Source organism: Cydia fagiglandana, chromosome 22, assembly GCF_963556715.1.
Source record: "Cydia fagiglandana chromosome 22, ilCydFagi1.1, whole genome shotgun sequence".
NCBI lineage: Eukaryota > Metazoa > Arthropoda > Insecta > Lepidoptera > Tortricidae > Cydia > Cydia fagiglandana.
Window position 1 is genome coordinate 12,413,078 of NC_085953.1, and position 17,547 is coordinate 12,430,624.

The window sequence follows — 17,547 nt, forward strand, 5'->3', positions numbered from 1 at the left end:
ATGAATTCTACGTCTTTGTTTTGTACGAAAATGATACCAAACTTGCCCTAGTAGCCACCAGGATCAGAATAGATTTTTTTAAAGATGACGGGTGGCGGCCGTCTTAGACGCACGCTTCTTTTTGCCTCCCAGGCTAGAAATGCTTAGAATTACTCAAATATCAGATGTGATGAAGCTCATAGCTTAATAAAAAAATTTTGGGTCATGTATGGCAGTGTTACATAACTGATTCCAGTACTTTCAAACTGTAGGTCTGTATGTATAATTTTAGTGGTTGACATGCGGTGGGGCTTTCGATATGAAGCCACCGACAATCACAAAATCGCCGAGGTGTGTATGAGGAACATAGATATAGAACTGATAATTCTCTATAATAGGATCTTCTTCTTCAAGGGTCCTAACTTCGTTGTGTTCTTAGGGCAAAAATATGGTTACAGATTTGTATAGTTATTCAGTACGTCAGCCGAAATATATACACTGATGGGCAAAAATATCACCAGAGGTGCAATTAACAGTGGTCTGAGGGTCAGTACAGAGTAAAAGTTTTGCATCAAAATCTTCCGTCTTCGCACGAAATACCATGCAAATTGATAAAAAGACATCCATTGCTCCACAAAAGCTTAAAGGATTTCAGTAACCATAATTTTCATATTTTTGATTTCCGTGTCGAATGTACACTGTTCGAATGTGTTTCTGTTGATTTGCGCTAGAGTCAGTCTAAAAATAATCTGCAGCGGATTTGATAGCCCACGCAGTGCAAGTGTTATTTTAAACGTCAAACTTCTATGATAAATGACACTTGCACTGCGTGGGCTATTAAATCCGCTGCAGACTTTTTTGGACCAACTTTACCATTTAATGAAAAAAACCTTTTTTTTTCAGACCAATCCCCACATACGTCCTGTCATCGGAACTGCAGATGCTACGAGATGAACTTGCGGCCGGGGGCGTCGACGTTATTTTGCTGGATACGTGGTACAAAAAGGACTCGAACGCCGTACCCCCCGTTTCTGTGTTACAACCGATTTCTTCTATACTCATCAATTTTAATAACAAGGTGAGCACAGATGAGCGTTTCTTTTATTTTTTGGCATTTTAATATATTGTGACCATTTTTGCCACTTTTGTGTTATTTCTACTCAGAATCACGAGCTCTTTTGATCATATTGGGATAAACAAATGTCCCAGAGTTTTTTTTCTATTGTGTTACCATTTTCCCCATATACTTTGTATGGTGGTAACAAAAAGGAAAGTTTTAATATGTATGGAAATTTTAGGACACTTTTTTTTCTCCTATAAGGGTTGAAAAGACTCGCGATCCTGACTATAATAGTAATAACCTAATAACACAAAAGGGGCAAAATATGTAATAATATTTAAAAATGCTAAAAAATAAAAGAAACACTCAAATAGAGAAACAAGACCTACAAAGTGGTGAAATCTTTCTAGCTATTCAAGAAAAGTCACCTGTGTAATGTTTACCACTAATTATGTAAAGTACAATACTTAGATTAGAAACGAGTGGCGATAAATTAAAACACGGGATTGAAAGAACCCCAAAACCCGGATAAGTGCAAGCCGGATTCGCCCACCGAGGATTCCGTACTTTTTAGTATTTGTTGTTATAGCGGCAACAGAAATACATCATCTGTGAAAATTTCAATTTGTCTAGCTATAAGCTAAAATTGTCTAGCTAGGTATCACGGTTCATGAGATACAGCCTGCTGACAGACAGACGGACAGTGGGGTCATAGTAATAGGGTCCCGTTTTTACCCTTTGGGTACGGAACCCTAAAAAGCACGTCCGTATAGTTAAAATAAGGGCGTGTGTGATATGTAGAGGGGACCACACCGGCACCTTTCAAAAATCTTCGATGTGCGTCATCTTATTTAAATAACAACATCGGTTTAAGGGGATGTTCAACACCTTACTCAAACAAAACGATTAGTGCTTGATTAAATCGCAACCCATATAATAGTTCCAGGACGAACAAACGTTAGCGAGATGTGACAGACAGGCAGCGCCATCTATTGACATGTCTTGTACTAACGTGGAGGAGAAAGTTAAAGGCGGGAAAGCAGAGGACTACTTACGCCATCTATCAGAGAGTGGCGAACTAAATTAAAACATTCTAGAGAATTATCTCTCACAATGAAGTTAAATGTCACGTCTATAAATCCTCTCAACATATATTATGTATGTATATTATGAACTTTTACTCACATTCCCTAATTCTGTAGGTACTAAAATAAAGATTTTTGTATTTTTTTAATGACTTCATTGTAAATTTACAATTTTTGGTCGAAAATAACCGTAACCGATTATAACCGATATTCGGTTATTTTTCTGGCATAACCGTGACCGGTTATGAAGTTTGGCCGGTTATTGCATTCCCTAGTCGTGTCGAAGTTGTGTAAGTTGGCTCGAACGTACTTACATGCATTCAAGATGTAAACTCTCGGCAGTGTAAGTATTTTTGAGTCCTTGAACAGGTCTTTCGCGAGAAGGTCGTAAGGTTTACTTACTTACTTACTTACTGCCGTGGCGCAGCGACCCGAAGTGGATCTTGGCCTCTGACACTAAGGAACGCCATGCTTCTCTGTCTAGCGCCGTTTCTGTACAATCGACGGCACCGAGCTCGTTCAGATCTTTCACGACCTCATCGCACCAGCGATACCTAGGACGCCCAACCGGTCGTCGACCATCCGGACGGCCCGAGTACGCTCTCCAAACCGCTCGATCTTCACCCATACGGACCACGTGCCCGAGCCATCGGAGTCTTGAGGCTTTCGTAGAAACGAAAGCCTCAAGGTCGTAAGGTTTACGTGTTATTATTCTTATGTGCAACCGTTAGGCCCCATCACCCAGCAATCCCGGCATCACACATAAACATTACTTATTCTCATATTTCAGAGGGTCCCGAAACTCCAGGCAGAAGACCAGGCGGTATGGTGGGACACACTCGGCAAAATGCAGAAGCTGTTCCGAAAAGCTTCCCTTCAACTATACAACACCGGAAAAATGGATAAAGATGCTATGCATAACTACTTTATGTCTGGTAATAATAAAAAATACCTTGTTATATTATACTGTTTAAGAAGGGGCAGGGGAGACGTAAGGTCAGGAAATTAGAAAGGAATAAAAGTTATGGTACACCGCGAGAAACTCGCGACGGAAGATATGGCGATCGCGCGGGTGGGTTTTAACGTAATTTACCTCAAAATGCTTGCCAGACAAATCATAATGTCGAGTTATTTAATACTAACAAAATTGCTAAGGTACTTATTTATTACAACGATATACCTACTACAATTGAAATTAAATTAAAACGTTAATATTTTAGGAGCATTCCACGGGCTGTCCCGTACAAACGCATTTTATTTTCTGTGTTGCGACTTTTTTCTCGGCATTTAAAGCGGGCGATTATTTTTCTGTGCATATTTTTGACCATTTGTCATAGGAAAGAAAACTCTTATAGCTTTAAATCTTCAGAAACTTCGCGTTTGTTCGGGACAACGGTAGACAATTTCATGGAATGCTCCTTTAAGGTTTTGTTTGGATTCTGCTTACACCCCGACCATGGTGTTCCGTGTTTCTGATTCGACCAGTTCTGCAAATACCTAGCATACCTACTAAGCTCTACCAATCCATCGTATTAATTAATAAACTTCAATTCCCAGTGACCGAACGCGAAGTAATAAACGGCGTTCTCAACGTTAAGAACACGAAGAACCACTGCCTCGCCTATGTCCGCTACATCAACAACATCAATCTGCAGAACCTGAAGAAGGCCAGCAACTTCGTGGACATCCTCAACCGGTCGCTGGATAATGAGGCTTCCAAGTTGTTAGCTGATCTGAGGGACGTCAGGCTGCCGAATAAGATTGAGACGACTAATATACAGAAGTGAGATATTAACGCTTATGATTCAAGATATTTGAAATTGTTAAAGACAAGTTTCATACATTTTCTTTCGACGAATGCCTCCTTGACTAATATACAGAACTGACATATTAACGCTTATCGCTTATAGTTCAAGATAGTTGAAATTGTTAAAGACATGTTTACATTTTCTTTCGAATGCCTCCTTGTGTGTGTTCTATGGGCTGTGCTCTGAAATTTTTTTTGAGATGATGCCAACTCAATCACCGCACCGCTCGCCGTCGGGGTGTTCATCCTCACACCCTAAAACCTAAATGGTCGCGTACTGTGTGCGCTAACTGTCACAGCGGAAGATCAAACTTCAAAGAAATTGTATTTACATTTTAATTTTGCAGATATACAGTGGAGTGGATCGGCAGAGAGGGCCTTGACAACGAAACTCACGGGGAATACCTCAACCACTTCATTTCGCACTTTTACAAGAACATCATAAAACTAGTGGATAGGTAAGTAATGTTAAGTAGTAACCACTAAGAAAAAAAAGAAGAAAATAAAAAAAGGTACGGGCATGTGATGCGAAGGGGTAAAAGTCATGTGACGAGATTACGAATGAATGTGGAGGGAAGTAACGGGAGAGGAAAACTGAGGAAAAGGTGGATGGACGGTGTGAGGTATGATATGAAACGAATGCGAGTGAATGATGGGATGGGCGAGAGAGAGACTGTATGGAAGAAAAAGACATGCTGCGCCGATCCCACATGAATGGGAATGAGGGCAAGCGAATGATAATGATGGACTTAATTATTAAAAATCAGGCTAAGCATGATTCTGAAACTGGAAAAGGTATGTAAACATCAAAACAACCTCCTAGCCTAGTCGGTAGCGCCCTGCCTGCGAAGCAGGAGGTCCAGGGTTCGAAGCCTTGCAAGGGTATAGACACTCTTTTTCTGATGCAATTAGAGTAGGTACTTAAAAGGTAAGGTAGGTAGTAAGATAAAGTAGGTACTCCTGAGGATGTAATATGTTAATGGCAATTAATCATTCTCCACGACCTCATGCAGTGGTGGCTAGGGTATTTTCTTACTCTGGATTAATTCTTACCTAGTGTTGTGTCAACCTAAAAAGACTCCGCAACTACTTAATTCTTTCTGGTTCAACCAAAGGGTTGCCGGTTTAAGACTGCCATTTGTAAGTCTTCTTCTTCCTTGTCGTATCTTCATGGCTAAGGGACGTGACGAACGTGGACACTCTTCGCCAGTGCTCTCCAGGCCGCCTTCTCTTGGGCCCAGTGCATGCTAGCCTGCCGTGTGGCGTTTGTCTCTGTCGTTTTTCTGTCCGCCCAACGCGCGGCCATACGTCCATCCCTAAGCTACTTATGCTGTATTGCACAATAAAGATTATCTAGATAAAAAAAAGTTTCTTTCTTTTTCAGAGCAATGCGCAAAGAAGACAGCAGTGCGCAAGGTCAAATAGTGACAGAAATTCTCCAGCATCTCCACGCTTGCAACAACTCCGTCAAGGTCTTCCACGGGCGAGAAGATGATCTGAACTTCGTCGAGAATTATATGAAGAATGGCTCTGATAAGCCACTGGTTTTGTATGGAGAAGGTATTTGTCAGATTTTGTTGTAGTACCGATGTAGTGCATACTTAATTATTTTCCTTCGTATTGTAACGAGAACGTACTAACGCGTCTTGCTATTTCATAGTGGAGTGGTATATACCTACGTGGTTCGCAGGTTTGAGAACCACGTACACACTATGTTTTTTTGGTTACCTACAGTACATGCAACGGTTACTCCATACGGTTTGTAACTCCATAACTCCGTCACTTCTGAACCGATTTTGATTTTTTTTGTTGATATAATATCAACTATACATATAGATTGGTCCCGTTTTTGTCAAAACCCAGTTCTGATGATGGGTATCCATGAGTACCTATTATTTCCAAAATCTCAAGCATCGAGTACCTACAAGTGTATAAAAATCTTTTCTTACAGGTGGCTGTGGTAAAACCAGTCTACTCTCAAAGAGTGCAGCGATGTGTCTCGAGACCTGGTTCGCTGAAGTGCGGCCCACCAACATCATCAGGTTTCTTGGAACTACTCCTGACTCCAGCGCGCTTACTCCAACGCTCATATCCATTTGTCAGCAAGTAAGAAACAATGAGATATGACCTAAAAAAGGAAGAAAAAAAAGTTTGATGACTTTTTTCAGATCGCTTCGTGTCGCGAGTCGCTCGATCACCCAAAAGATTTTTATACGATTGAACCAATTTCTCTGTTGCATGAAACCATGTTAGGGGTCATCCATTAATTACATCACACGTTTAGGGGGAGGGAGGGGGTCAAGAAAATGTGACATATTGTGACATGGGGGAGGGGGGTGACACAAACTTTGTGACGTCACTTTAACTTCATCAGTAACCGAAAATTTATTTAAATTATTTTATTCCCTGCACATTTAAATAACAAGTTTTTAAAACGATAATCGTTTTTATTCGTTTAATTTTCTTTCCTAAGCAGTTATGGGTTATAAAATTACTAATATTTATATCGTCAAAAATATTTTGATAAAATATTAATAACACTTAGGTACTTACTTAATTCGATTTGGCGATTTCGTAGAAAAAATGTGACGTCACACTAGGGGGAGGGGTTTGCCAAATGTGACAAAGTGTGACAAGGAGGGGGGAGGGGTCAAAAAACCTAGAAATTCGTGTGACGTAATTAATGGATGACCCCTTATTCGATCGTATGGTTATTTAAAAAAATGTATTAGAGATAGCCTTAAGCCATAGTTATTAAGTTAGATTTAAGTTATATTGTAGGGTTTTATAGCTGAACCAATATAATGTACAGCCGACGTCAAAGATATCTTTACACTTTTGCACCTTATTGTGTTGCAATAAGATGCAAAAGTGTAAACATATCTTTGACGTCGACTGTACCAACCTGTATAACCTATGAAATCAAAAAATACACTGATTACTGATTACTGACGTTATTGCAGCATAGCTTGTGCCTGCTTTCATCTCATGCAAGGTCACGTTACACGCAACGTCTCTCTCTCTCTCTCACTCTTCCCATTTGATTGTGGGGTCTGCTTTCTGGTTCTTTCTCTCCACTTCGCACGACCAAACGTGTTGTCTACTGAAACGTCGCCATTAGATCATTAGTGGAACTCCTAAACGTCTATTAACCTTTCAAATCCCCTCACCAGATTTCCTACAACTTCGCACTCCCCTTCGAGAGCATCCCTGATGACCTGGTGCCCCTCACAGCGCACTTCAAGCAGCTCCTCACCATGGCTACCGCTCAGCAGCCTCTGCTTCTGTTCCTGGATTCTGTGGACCAGCTAACAGGGATCGGGACGGAGAATAATAAGGTGTCTTGGTTGCCAACGAGATTGCCGCCACATTGTAAGGTAAAGATCCAAGATCTAATATTTTGTTTCTTGTTTCTCCAGACTCTATAAATCAGTCATGAAGGAAGACTCACGTTAAACCGGGCCGGTTCAGAAGCTTCCGGTGCATCGTTTTCTATGGAAAGCATCACGTGATCGCCTGTCATGTCATATAAAAGTAAGCGCCGGAAGCTCCGGCCCGGCCCGGTCTAACGTGAGTCACCCTTAAAAGTAAAGTCTTTTCCGTTCCCTCCACAGGTCAAATTAGAAAATATGAGAGGACGTATAAAAATTTTAAGCTATCTATATCCCTATTTACATAATACTTACGAGAAAAGTCGTATGATATTGGATATCTATGATTGGATGACATTGGATATCTATGAGACAGACTATGTGTCAAAATACCTATTCATTTACACATACTTACAGGTGTGAACGGCAGTTCAATAAAACAATCCGATAATCCAGCAAGGTGTATATTCACGTACTCTCCGACACAACCAAATAATTTACATCAAATCACAACAATATGACAACTCGATCTGCACTCGTTCGTAGCCACACTCGTTCTGCCTCCCAACCGTAGTGCCAGTTGCCGCCATCTTGCGTCACCGGAAGCGTTATGATTAAAAATGGCGCGACCAATCGGGAGCCAGTGCGAAATGTCAAATACTCACTTCCGCTACTTATTAAATGAATATATTTTGATAAACAGTATTAACACTGTTTATCAAAATATACAGAAATTTATATTACATATTTTAATCATTAATTATGACAATGAAATGCCAACACAGGAGTAAGACAGTACTTACACCAAATACACATCAGCCCAATCTTCAATGAGCTTATTGTACGAAAAACTTGCAGATCATAGTGACCTGCGCCTGCGAGGAAACGAATCCCGAGGTCTCGAAGGAGTATGACGTGCTTCGTCGTATGATTGATTCTGAGGAGAACTTTCTAGAAGTCACGGCGCTGGGCGAGGATCTGGCCATGCAGGTCCTGAAGTAAGTATACTCGTAACTTGTCTATCTAGAGTAGATACCCTATATACCTATGTATATATAGTCTGGCAAACAATTTTTTATTATTTTATTTGATACACTAGCAGCTCTTGGCGCTGAGCTGATGCGTGTACCGGTTTTGTTTTTATTTTGCACTGTCAGTATTTTATTTGTCAGTAATATTAAAATTTATAAAACACACTTTTGTTCATAACTGATACAGAAACAGGACTTTATTGCGTGCACTTTTAGTCATTTAGCCTGACATTTCGAACATGTCAGTAGATAATTACTTTTTATGTACCCTTGGGCCAAATTCGACATGAACAACTGTCAGATTTCGCATCCACGTCAAATCAACAGTTGATTTTATTGCATACTGAGTGTTGATTCCATCAATCAGTGGTGGTATCATTTGGTACAACCAAAACTCAACTCTAAACTAAGGGTGGTTCGGTTTGGTTTGCTTGTCACCCTAACTGTGAATTGTTAATGTCAAATTTCGACATTGACACTCGCGTAACACTAACTAACACCACCAAAAAACTGCACATACATTGTCATCATTCGAATGTCACAATATATCATACAATACAATATATGTACTTACAACACAATATTTCATATTTTTTCCAGGTTATGGATGGCATCGGCAGCTCGGGACTTGTCCAACTACCAGTGGCGTTTGGTCTCCAACGCTATAGGCAGCTGTTCCCTGCCGATCTTCGTCAAACTGGTGTTTGCGGAGGTAACTATGATCTATATAGCCAGGACTCTCAGCAGGAGTCTCAGCGTCAGGACAATAGCGAAAATAGCGTCGCTGCGCAGTTTCGCCAACTTTCGTCGAGCAGCAGCCATAGAGTTGACCATCGGAGGCGACTTTCCTGCAGCTACGTCACGGATTCCTCGGCTGCCACGGATGTGTTCGTGTCTCATGTATAAACAACAAATTTTGAACACCTCACCCGCTTTACTACTTCTGCTATAGATATATAATTGGGGTATAAGAATGTTCTTTTTTGACAGGTCTGCAGATGGAGAAGCTACACGAAACCTCAGGACACTCATCTCGCTTCCACAGTCATGGATTCCATCATGATGTTGTTCGAGAGGATCGAAAAACAGGTAAACTTGTTTAAGTTTGCTTATACCTATAGGTCTTTCTGCACTTCTCTCCAGCGGTACAGTCAGCAGCAGAAGTCGCTATACACTCCAGGTGCTCAAAGAGAGGTAAACGTTTAAACTGTCAATAAGTTGTTGACTGTCATGGTAGTATTTACTTGTGAGCGCTCAACGTGTCACAAATATGTTAACAGTCGCTATTCATTAATTTCTACACTTACAACAAGTCATTGATACCTTAGCTGTCAAAAAACTAATGGTATCTAAGCGGTCAACGTGTCAAATATATCTGAACAATATGGAAAAATAAACTTTAAAGCATACAAGTATGGTCGGATATTGAATGAAAGATAGCCATGCTAATTTCAGGTAAAGCGTTTTGACAATCATCGAAAGCAGTACAGTCTTGTCATCACATACATCTATCTCACGTTTTGCCCTTCAACCATTTGACAGGAGCCTCTCGGGCAACTTACTGCAAACTATTTCTTTCAACAGAATAGTCAAGACGAATGACATATAGCAAAAGCTAACTGAAGCCGAATTTAGAGACAATTGTCAAGGCACGTTGTGGTCTCAGTAATAGGCGTTTGCTTTTCAAAGCAGAGACCGCGGGTTCAAATCTCAGTCGTACGCACCTAGAGATTACAGCTTTTTATTTTTTTTGGGTTTCATTTCTATTATTAATTTGTGTCTTCTGGTTTTATGTTAATTTCGCATTAGTTTATATAATTTTTGAAGATATGTCAGATGTAGCGTAATATGTATGACTTTCTATCAGGACTTTGTAGGTTTGAACCCGCAGTAAGCGTTACTTAGATTACTCCTGTGCGGAATGCCATTTGATATTTACTGCTAGGTTGGATATGTTTACCACCTTTACCCGTGCTCCTCACGTGGGGCCACGGCTAGCCTCTATTACAAAGCCATATAGTTTACATCTCAGATTGGGACAGTGAACGTGTTACGTTTCAATTCAATTATGTTCTCCTTCGTTCTTTGATCCATTCGGGGCATCGTATTTTAGTACTACACAGGTTGGCTCATTTAGATAGGTCAGTATGGGAAAATCTAAAACTATAAGACATACAAAGATCTCTTCTTAGGAACCGTGTCATCGATTTTAGTAACAAGAAAAATTGCATTCATACATTTAAAAAAATGTAAGTATGTAAAATGTATTGCAAGTGCGAGTCGGACTCGCGCACGAAGGGTTCCGTATAATGCAAAAAAAGGCAAAAAAAACGGTCACCCATCCAAGTACTGACCCCGCCCGACGTTGCTTAACTTCGGTCAAAAATCACGTTTGGGAGCCCCACTTAAATCTTAATTTTATTCTGTTTTTAGTATTTGTTATTATAGCGGCAACAGAAATACATCATCTGTGAAAATTTCAACTGTCTAGCTTTCACGGTTCGTGAGATACAGCCTGGTGACAGTCGGACGGACGGTCGGATGGATGGACGGACAGACTGACAGCAGAGTCAGATGCTGGTCTCTTCGAAAACTTACTAAATTAAATTAAAGGACATGAAAACAATGCATTTTATTAATTTCAGACATCATGTTTCATAGTAACATTTATTGCTTAAGACCTACACAATCGATATCTAAATAGAAATAGTCTTAGTTTTATTTTTCAAAACGTTCGGGGTTCGATTGCCGAGCTGATGAGTACACATTTTTTTTTAATGTATGAATGCAGTGTTTCGTGTTACTAAAATCGATGACATGATTCCTAAGAAGAGATCGGTGTATATCTTATAGTATCAGATTTTCCCATACTGGCCGATCTAAATGGTGGCCCTGTATAGTATGTTTTAGTACAATAAGCGGGCTAAATAAATATATTAACATAGGTATATAATATGCTCTACGGTTTGGAAGAACAGCCGCATATGACAGTTAAAATAAAAAAACCGATCGTTCTCGTAGAACCTACTTATATTTATTGTCTATGTTTGACACTTAACGATAAAATACTTCTGTAAGAAAGGAGGTGTCAATTCGTAGTGCTACAGTATTTATTTTAAAGTTAAACAGATAAAATGTTGATGCTTAGTTACCATTGAAATAACAACTGCTTAGCAACTGGTGGCACCCTGGCTGCTGACGTACGTGATTGGCAGTGCGTGTAGGTACTAATGACAGCAGCTTGGATTTGAGTGCCTAGTTACCACTGACTTTTTAACCGTTATTGTCATTGTGATTAAATAAGGGTGTATGTGTTAAAGAAAAACTCAGAAGTTAAGGTATATGTGACGTACTGAAAGCCTACGTGAAAATGACAACTTAGATGTCCTTATTTTTGTGACGATTGAAGTGTATATGTTTTCTTGGACACCTTGCCCGCTCAGGTATATCTGCTGCTGACTGTACCTAGGGCGTCCAGACGGCCTTCGGCCCGGATCTTCCCCCATCCGGACTACGGGCCACCCCACATCTAGCGTCTTTCGAGCGTCGGCGTCTACAACTCTATGGCCGCTGCTCGACGCAACGTCGACGCAACTGCGCAGCGACGTCATTTTCCATAGCGCTGACCAGACGCCGACGCTCGAAAGACGTTAGATGTGGGGCGGCCCTACGTGCCCGAGCCATCGGAGTCTAGCGGCTTCCCATTCTCCAACACCTTAGCGAACTCGGCGCCATCGACTGGACAGAAACGGCTTTGGATAGAGTAGCATGGCGGTCTTTAGTGTCGGAAGCCAAGATCCACTTCGGATCGTTGCGCCACAGCAGTAAGTAAGTAAGTATACCTATAGCTATCATCATCACTATAATCACTACACCTTATTATGGGAAATGTTCACGCTCGAGAATGTTTCCCATAGTAAACGGAGAAATTCTCGAGAAAGGTACAACCATATCTGTAGGTCTACTCGTATGGAATATGCCTAAAGAGAAAAATACTACTGAAATACGGCCTATCGCCAAACTATGATGTAGTACATAGATATGTAAGAAAACACGACATATTGATAATTCTGTTTATTTCTTACAACAGATAATTAAGACTTTAGTCCGCATTGTATCCACTGTCGAGCTAGAAATTAAAAAAAAATAAACATATTAACGTATCGAATTGAAACTCATACGAAACCTAATATTTATTATTATTCACAACGAATAATACGAATAATGAGTAAAAACATCGTGAAATTTTAAACCTAATATTTATAATATGTATTAAGCTAAAAATGTTTGCATAAAAGTAACAAAATATTTCGATATGATTTTAATAAAAAGCGAGACTTCCGAACATATTTGTTATACCTTACAACAAGTCGATTTGTAAAATAAAATTTAATTTAATTAAATTTATTTCTTTGTTACCTACATATATTCAGTTATTTCCTGATATAGGTATCTCAAAGAAATCAGTTCATTTTTTTGTGTCCACCATCTCTCTACGGTTTAAAGGTTTTGGTGGTCTAACTAGGTATTTTCAAAAACTTACGGCTGAATCGTACAGCTCCTATAACATTAAATAATTTCCTCCTGAAGCTATGCTACCATGTGACACATACAATACTGCTTTTAACATCACCTATGAGGAATTTTCCATACGGAATGTTCTCAGAACTAAAATTTTACGAACCATAAAAATTATTCAGGAAGTCGCTGGACACCGCCGTTATCAATTATTTTACATAACTGACTGTCTTATTTACAAGTTTATTAAAATAATACTATAATAGTATATTTTTTGATAATTCTCATAGAGAATGTTCTCATTGGAAAAATTTAAATTCTCGTGTAAGTTTCCGGAAATTCCCGAGAATGTTACTGAATTTTTGAGAATGTTCTGCAACTTGTACATTGCTATTTGTACTGTAATCATATGTTGTGAAATAAATAAATCTAATCTAAGTACAAAAAAATTGTGTCCTAGAACAGAAAAGTGTAACTTTGATATGATTCCTTCTAGCAGAGAAGAAAAAGCTCTTTTCCGAATAGGCGATGTAAAAAACAGCGTAGTGCGTAATTATTTTCCATCGTATTTTTCACGGAAACGTACGAACGTGTCTTGCTATTTCAGTCAGTGCTGGTGCAAAAACCACAGTACAGTCTCCTAGCCACAGTAGCAGACAGGATAGATGGCACTTTCTGGCAGTACTGGAGTAGCCTACAAGCTTAATAATAGTACATAACATACATAGATACTCACTAACATAGGTTAAGAGTAATAATAAGCTAATAATATATTATGGAAATTTAATTTCTGAAATAAATAATTATTTAATTTAATTTAAAGTTTTTAGCAACTCGCGCGACATGTTTCGGAGAGCCTAGGTCTCCTTTCTCAAGCACTAACAGTGCGAGCAGCGTTCACGACGGCCGTGTATCGCCCGTCCTGCCCCAACCAGTTCTCTCGGCGCGCGCGCAGCGTGCGACGCGGCAAACCGCAGTACGCGATACACGGCCGTCGTGAACGCTGCTCGCACTGTTAGTGCTTGAGAAAGGAGACCTAGGCTCTCCGAAACATGTCGCGCGAGTGACTAAAAACAAGTGAGTCTAAACCGTAAAATTATTCAATGTTAGTATGCCTCACAACAGCTTAAATTCAATCTAAAAAGTACTGAGGTTGACTGAAGTATGACATATACGAACGTTTCCGACGAAATACGATGGAAAACAATAATTATGCGTGACATCTGTACAGTTTGTTTATGTGATGTATGGTTTTGTTGTGTATTAGTTTTATATTAAGTGATGGAGGTTAGATTAAGTATTGTTTAATAAATGTAAGTGACATGTTAGGATTTATGAAATAGAAATATTTATGTTTATGAGATTGGTAATGTTTCTAATGAAACTTGCCTTTATCTGTTTCACGCAATACTGCTTCTCGGGTGTAAAGAGGCAAAGCACTTTTTCCTTGTTATCCTGTAAAAAACATGGTTGTATAATGATAAATGAACATAGTAAAATTATTGGCTATTGCTAAAGAACTAAAACGAAACCTAACTAAAAAACCGGGCAAGTGCGAGTCGGACTCGCGCACGAAGGGTTCCGTACCATAATGCAAAAAAAAAACAAAAAAAAAGGAAAAAAAAACGGTCACCCATCCAAGTACTGACCACTCCCGACGTTGCTTAACTTTGGCCAAAAATCACGTTTGTTGTATGGGAGCCCCATTTAAATCTTTATTTTATTCTGTTTTTAGTATTTGTTGTTATAGCGGCAACAGAAATACATCATCTGTGAAAATTTCAACTGTCTAGCTATCACGGTTCGTGAGATACAGTCTGGTGACAGACGGACGGACGGACGGACGGACGGACGGACGGACGGGCGGGCGGACGGACGGACGGACAGCGATGTCTTAGTAATAGGGTCCCGTTTTACCCTTTGGGTACGGAACCCTAAAAATAAAAATCCCTAATACCTACCTTCTAAGCCTATGCCTCTCGGCAAGGTGCCCATCACGCAGGCAGCTAATATTGTCTATGGTTATCACGAGAGTTATTAATGAAATAAAACTATAAATGGATTACACCACGTATAATTAATTTAAAATACATCCCGACGTGAGTTTTAGGTGTGTGTGTGTTATTATTTTGTATGTTTTTGAAATGTATGTTTATTTACATCGTATTAAACAATTTAAATTGAATTGAATTAACATTTTGAACACTTTACAGCATACGTGGTTTCGTCGTTTCCTGTCTTCCGTTGACGTATTTTAATACCCGTATCCGTAGGTATGTTTTATATACCCGTACCACTGTATCTGTCGGCGACCTATCGTAAAATCAGGCCGGTCGTTAAGTTCCTGTGTAATATTTTGGCCATAGTCACATTAAACCAAAAGATACGTAGAATAGATTCCTGAAGGGGGTTTCAGATGCCCGAAGGGCAAACTATCCAGAAATAGGAGCCCCGCGTAGAGGGGCTTCGTCGACTCAGGAATTAAGACAATGATTTCCACGTTTCACGATATGCCTAGTAATTAAATTGGTCTTCTGGCTTATTAATCGATTGAGTATGCATGATGAGATGTAGCGAGTGTTGCTATACCTTTTCTTTAATAATGTCCAGCATTGTTCATAATTTGCATCAGTTATGGGTGTGTGTCGTATTAATTGCTCTGCCTCACCTGACAGATAACCTTTCAAATAATGGAGCTTTTGCACAGGTGCTAAAGTTTGGTTGTTATGGATCACAGATTCAAACAAATCATGAAAGGTAGGCCACTCTGCATACTTGCCGGAGAACACTGGGATAATAATTCTTGGTAGCTTCACTGCACTAAATAAAAATAAAATAAAATTTCATGATTTGCCTGACTTTACGATCGCTCGCCGACATATCCGTCGTGATCAATATAATTTGGCCATCAATTGTGAGGTCAAATTTATCATAATTAAATTAAACAAAATATGTGTTATACCCCAGAATTTTTAGAAGATAACCGAGTGTTATGCTGAAAATAAAGATAATCAGTAAATTAGGGTAGAATTTCGCACTCAGGTTTCGAAGGGAAATCAAGAAACATCTTTAGCCTTACCACGAGTTTGACACTGACATTCACTAGCGTGTGCATAACTTACTTTCTATGCATCTCGCTCGTACTGAACCCGGAACCAACTTCCAGCACTGTCACTACCGACTAGGCTAAAGGCCTGTGCACACCGCTGTGTGTGCATGATGTGCGCGTGCTGCGTTGTAGTATGCAGATCCTTATGAGAGACGGCACACCGCTTGCGTGACGTGTGTGCTCAGGCCTTGAGAGCGAATATAATTATAGACAAGATGAAATTTTATTTCATACCGAAGATTTTGCAGACAGACGTTGATGTTTCTTGAGCTGCAAAAAAATCAAAGATTTTTTTGATTATCACTGTAGATACACCGAAGATACCACATTTACTATATTCTGTCAAAATAACCATACACACTCACATACATCCAGTATTATTACAAGGTACCAACCTTTTCGGGAAATAATACATCCTGAAATAATTGGAAGAAAATAGTGAATGAAATTGTTTGGAAGTGTTATTTTGTATGGGATTTTAGTTTCCAAAACAACCCGCTAGCGCGCTGTTCAAAATCCCATACAAAAATAAACGCAAACGCGAACGCTCTTCACGCTATCGAATGAAATGTATCTACACTATAAGTAGTTCGTTTCTTTTAGCATTAGAAATAACTTGCAAGAAGGTAAGCGATCTTGACATGTCTTTTAATAGAAAAACGCTTTTTAAAAATCAAAAGCTATTACTTATGAAAGCAGAAAAATATAAATGATCGTATTAGATTCATAATTGTTACATATTTGCCGTAACTTATTTTTAAAATGTGTTTTTCAATTAAAAGACACATCAAGATTGTTTACCTTACTTCTAATGCTAAAAAAAACGAACTATAAGTAGGGATTCTGATATCATGTGTACGTGTCGAATTGGAATGTTAGTGTAAATAAATTAAATAATTATATTATTCTTCTTACAAATAAATATATGTATCGGCAGCACATTAGAACCTTCAATCATGGATGACGAGGGCCTTCAATGAAATATGATATTAAACTCAGTCTTTACTGGACAAGAATCATTACAAATCACAGCATAGCACACATTACGTTTCTAATCTTAAGCAAACCAGTGGATTAGACCCAGGAACCACCACAGACGTCATCTTCTCCCGTTCGTTCTCATCGTTCCCTTTCTGAAGATTGATTGACAGCATTACCTTCAATTATTCTGGACTTCAATTGTTTTGACAGCGCACTCTATAACGCCTTGGTGGAACTGCGTCGAACGCCACCCAGGTGTACGTAACACCCTAGTTTGCTCTATTTGTCAAAGGTTGCGTGATTAAGCCTCTTGAAGGCGATAGATGGCACAAATCAGCCATTCTCGGACATAATGCATTATTCTTACCAAAGCAGGTTGATAAGGTTGATCAAGCTTCAGTTTCATCTTAAGGTTCTTCGTTTCTTGCTGGATAAGGGAAATAAAATAATGCAATTTAAAATAAATTACATCTAAGCTGATTTAAACTCGGCTCGATTTGGGAAATGAATTAGAGACTTACTAGATATGAAATAGTAAAGATATGTGACGTTCTACTACAATAGGTACCTTATGGCGGCTGGCGTCGCGATTCGGGAAATGAATTA

General features: G+C 39.3%; 2 protein-coding genes across 2 annotated transcripts in view; one reads left to right on the forward strand and one right to left on the reverse strand.

The window, feature by feature from the left end:
* LOC134675421 (sodium- and chloride-dependent GABA transporter 1) overlaps positions 1-17,547 on the reverse strand; it is a 341,033-nt gene that overhangs the window by 145,962 nt on the left and 177,524 nt on the right. The gene's annotated exons all lie outside the window — the stretch shown is intronic.
* The window catches only part of LOC134675455 (NACHT and WD repeat domain-containing protein 2), a 111,278-nt gene that overhangs the window by 44,201 nt on the left and 49,530 nt on the right, over positions 1-17,547 (forward strand). Inside the window, exons 5-14 of the mRNA XM_063533724.1 lie at positions 883-1,057; positions 2,915-3,059; positions 3,682-3,907; positions 4,279-4,389; positions 5,316-5,491; positions 5,883-6,037; positions 7,105-7,308; positions 8,161-8,300; positions 8,934-9,045; positions 9,324-9,422. Coding sequence (XP_063389794.1) covers positions 883-1,057; positions 2,915-3,059; positions 3,682-3,907; positions 4,279-4,389; positions 5,316-5,491; positions 5,883-6,037; positions 7,105-7,308; positions 8,161-8,300; positions 8,934-9,045; positions 9,324-9,422 — 1,543 coding nt within the window. The remainder of the gene's footprint in view (positions 1-882; positions 1,058-2,914; positions 3,060-3,681; positions 3,908-4,278; positions 4,390-5,315; positions 5,492-5,882; positions 6,038-7,104; positions 7,309-8,160; positions 8,301-8,933; positions 9,046-9,323; positions 9,423-17,547) is intronic.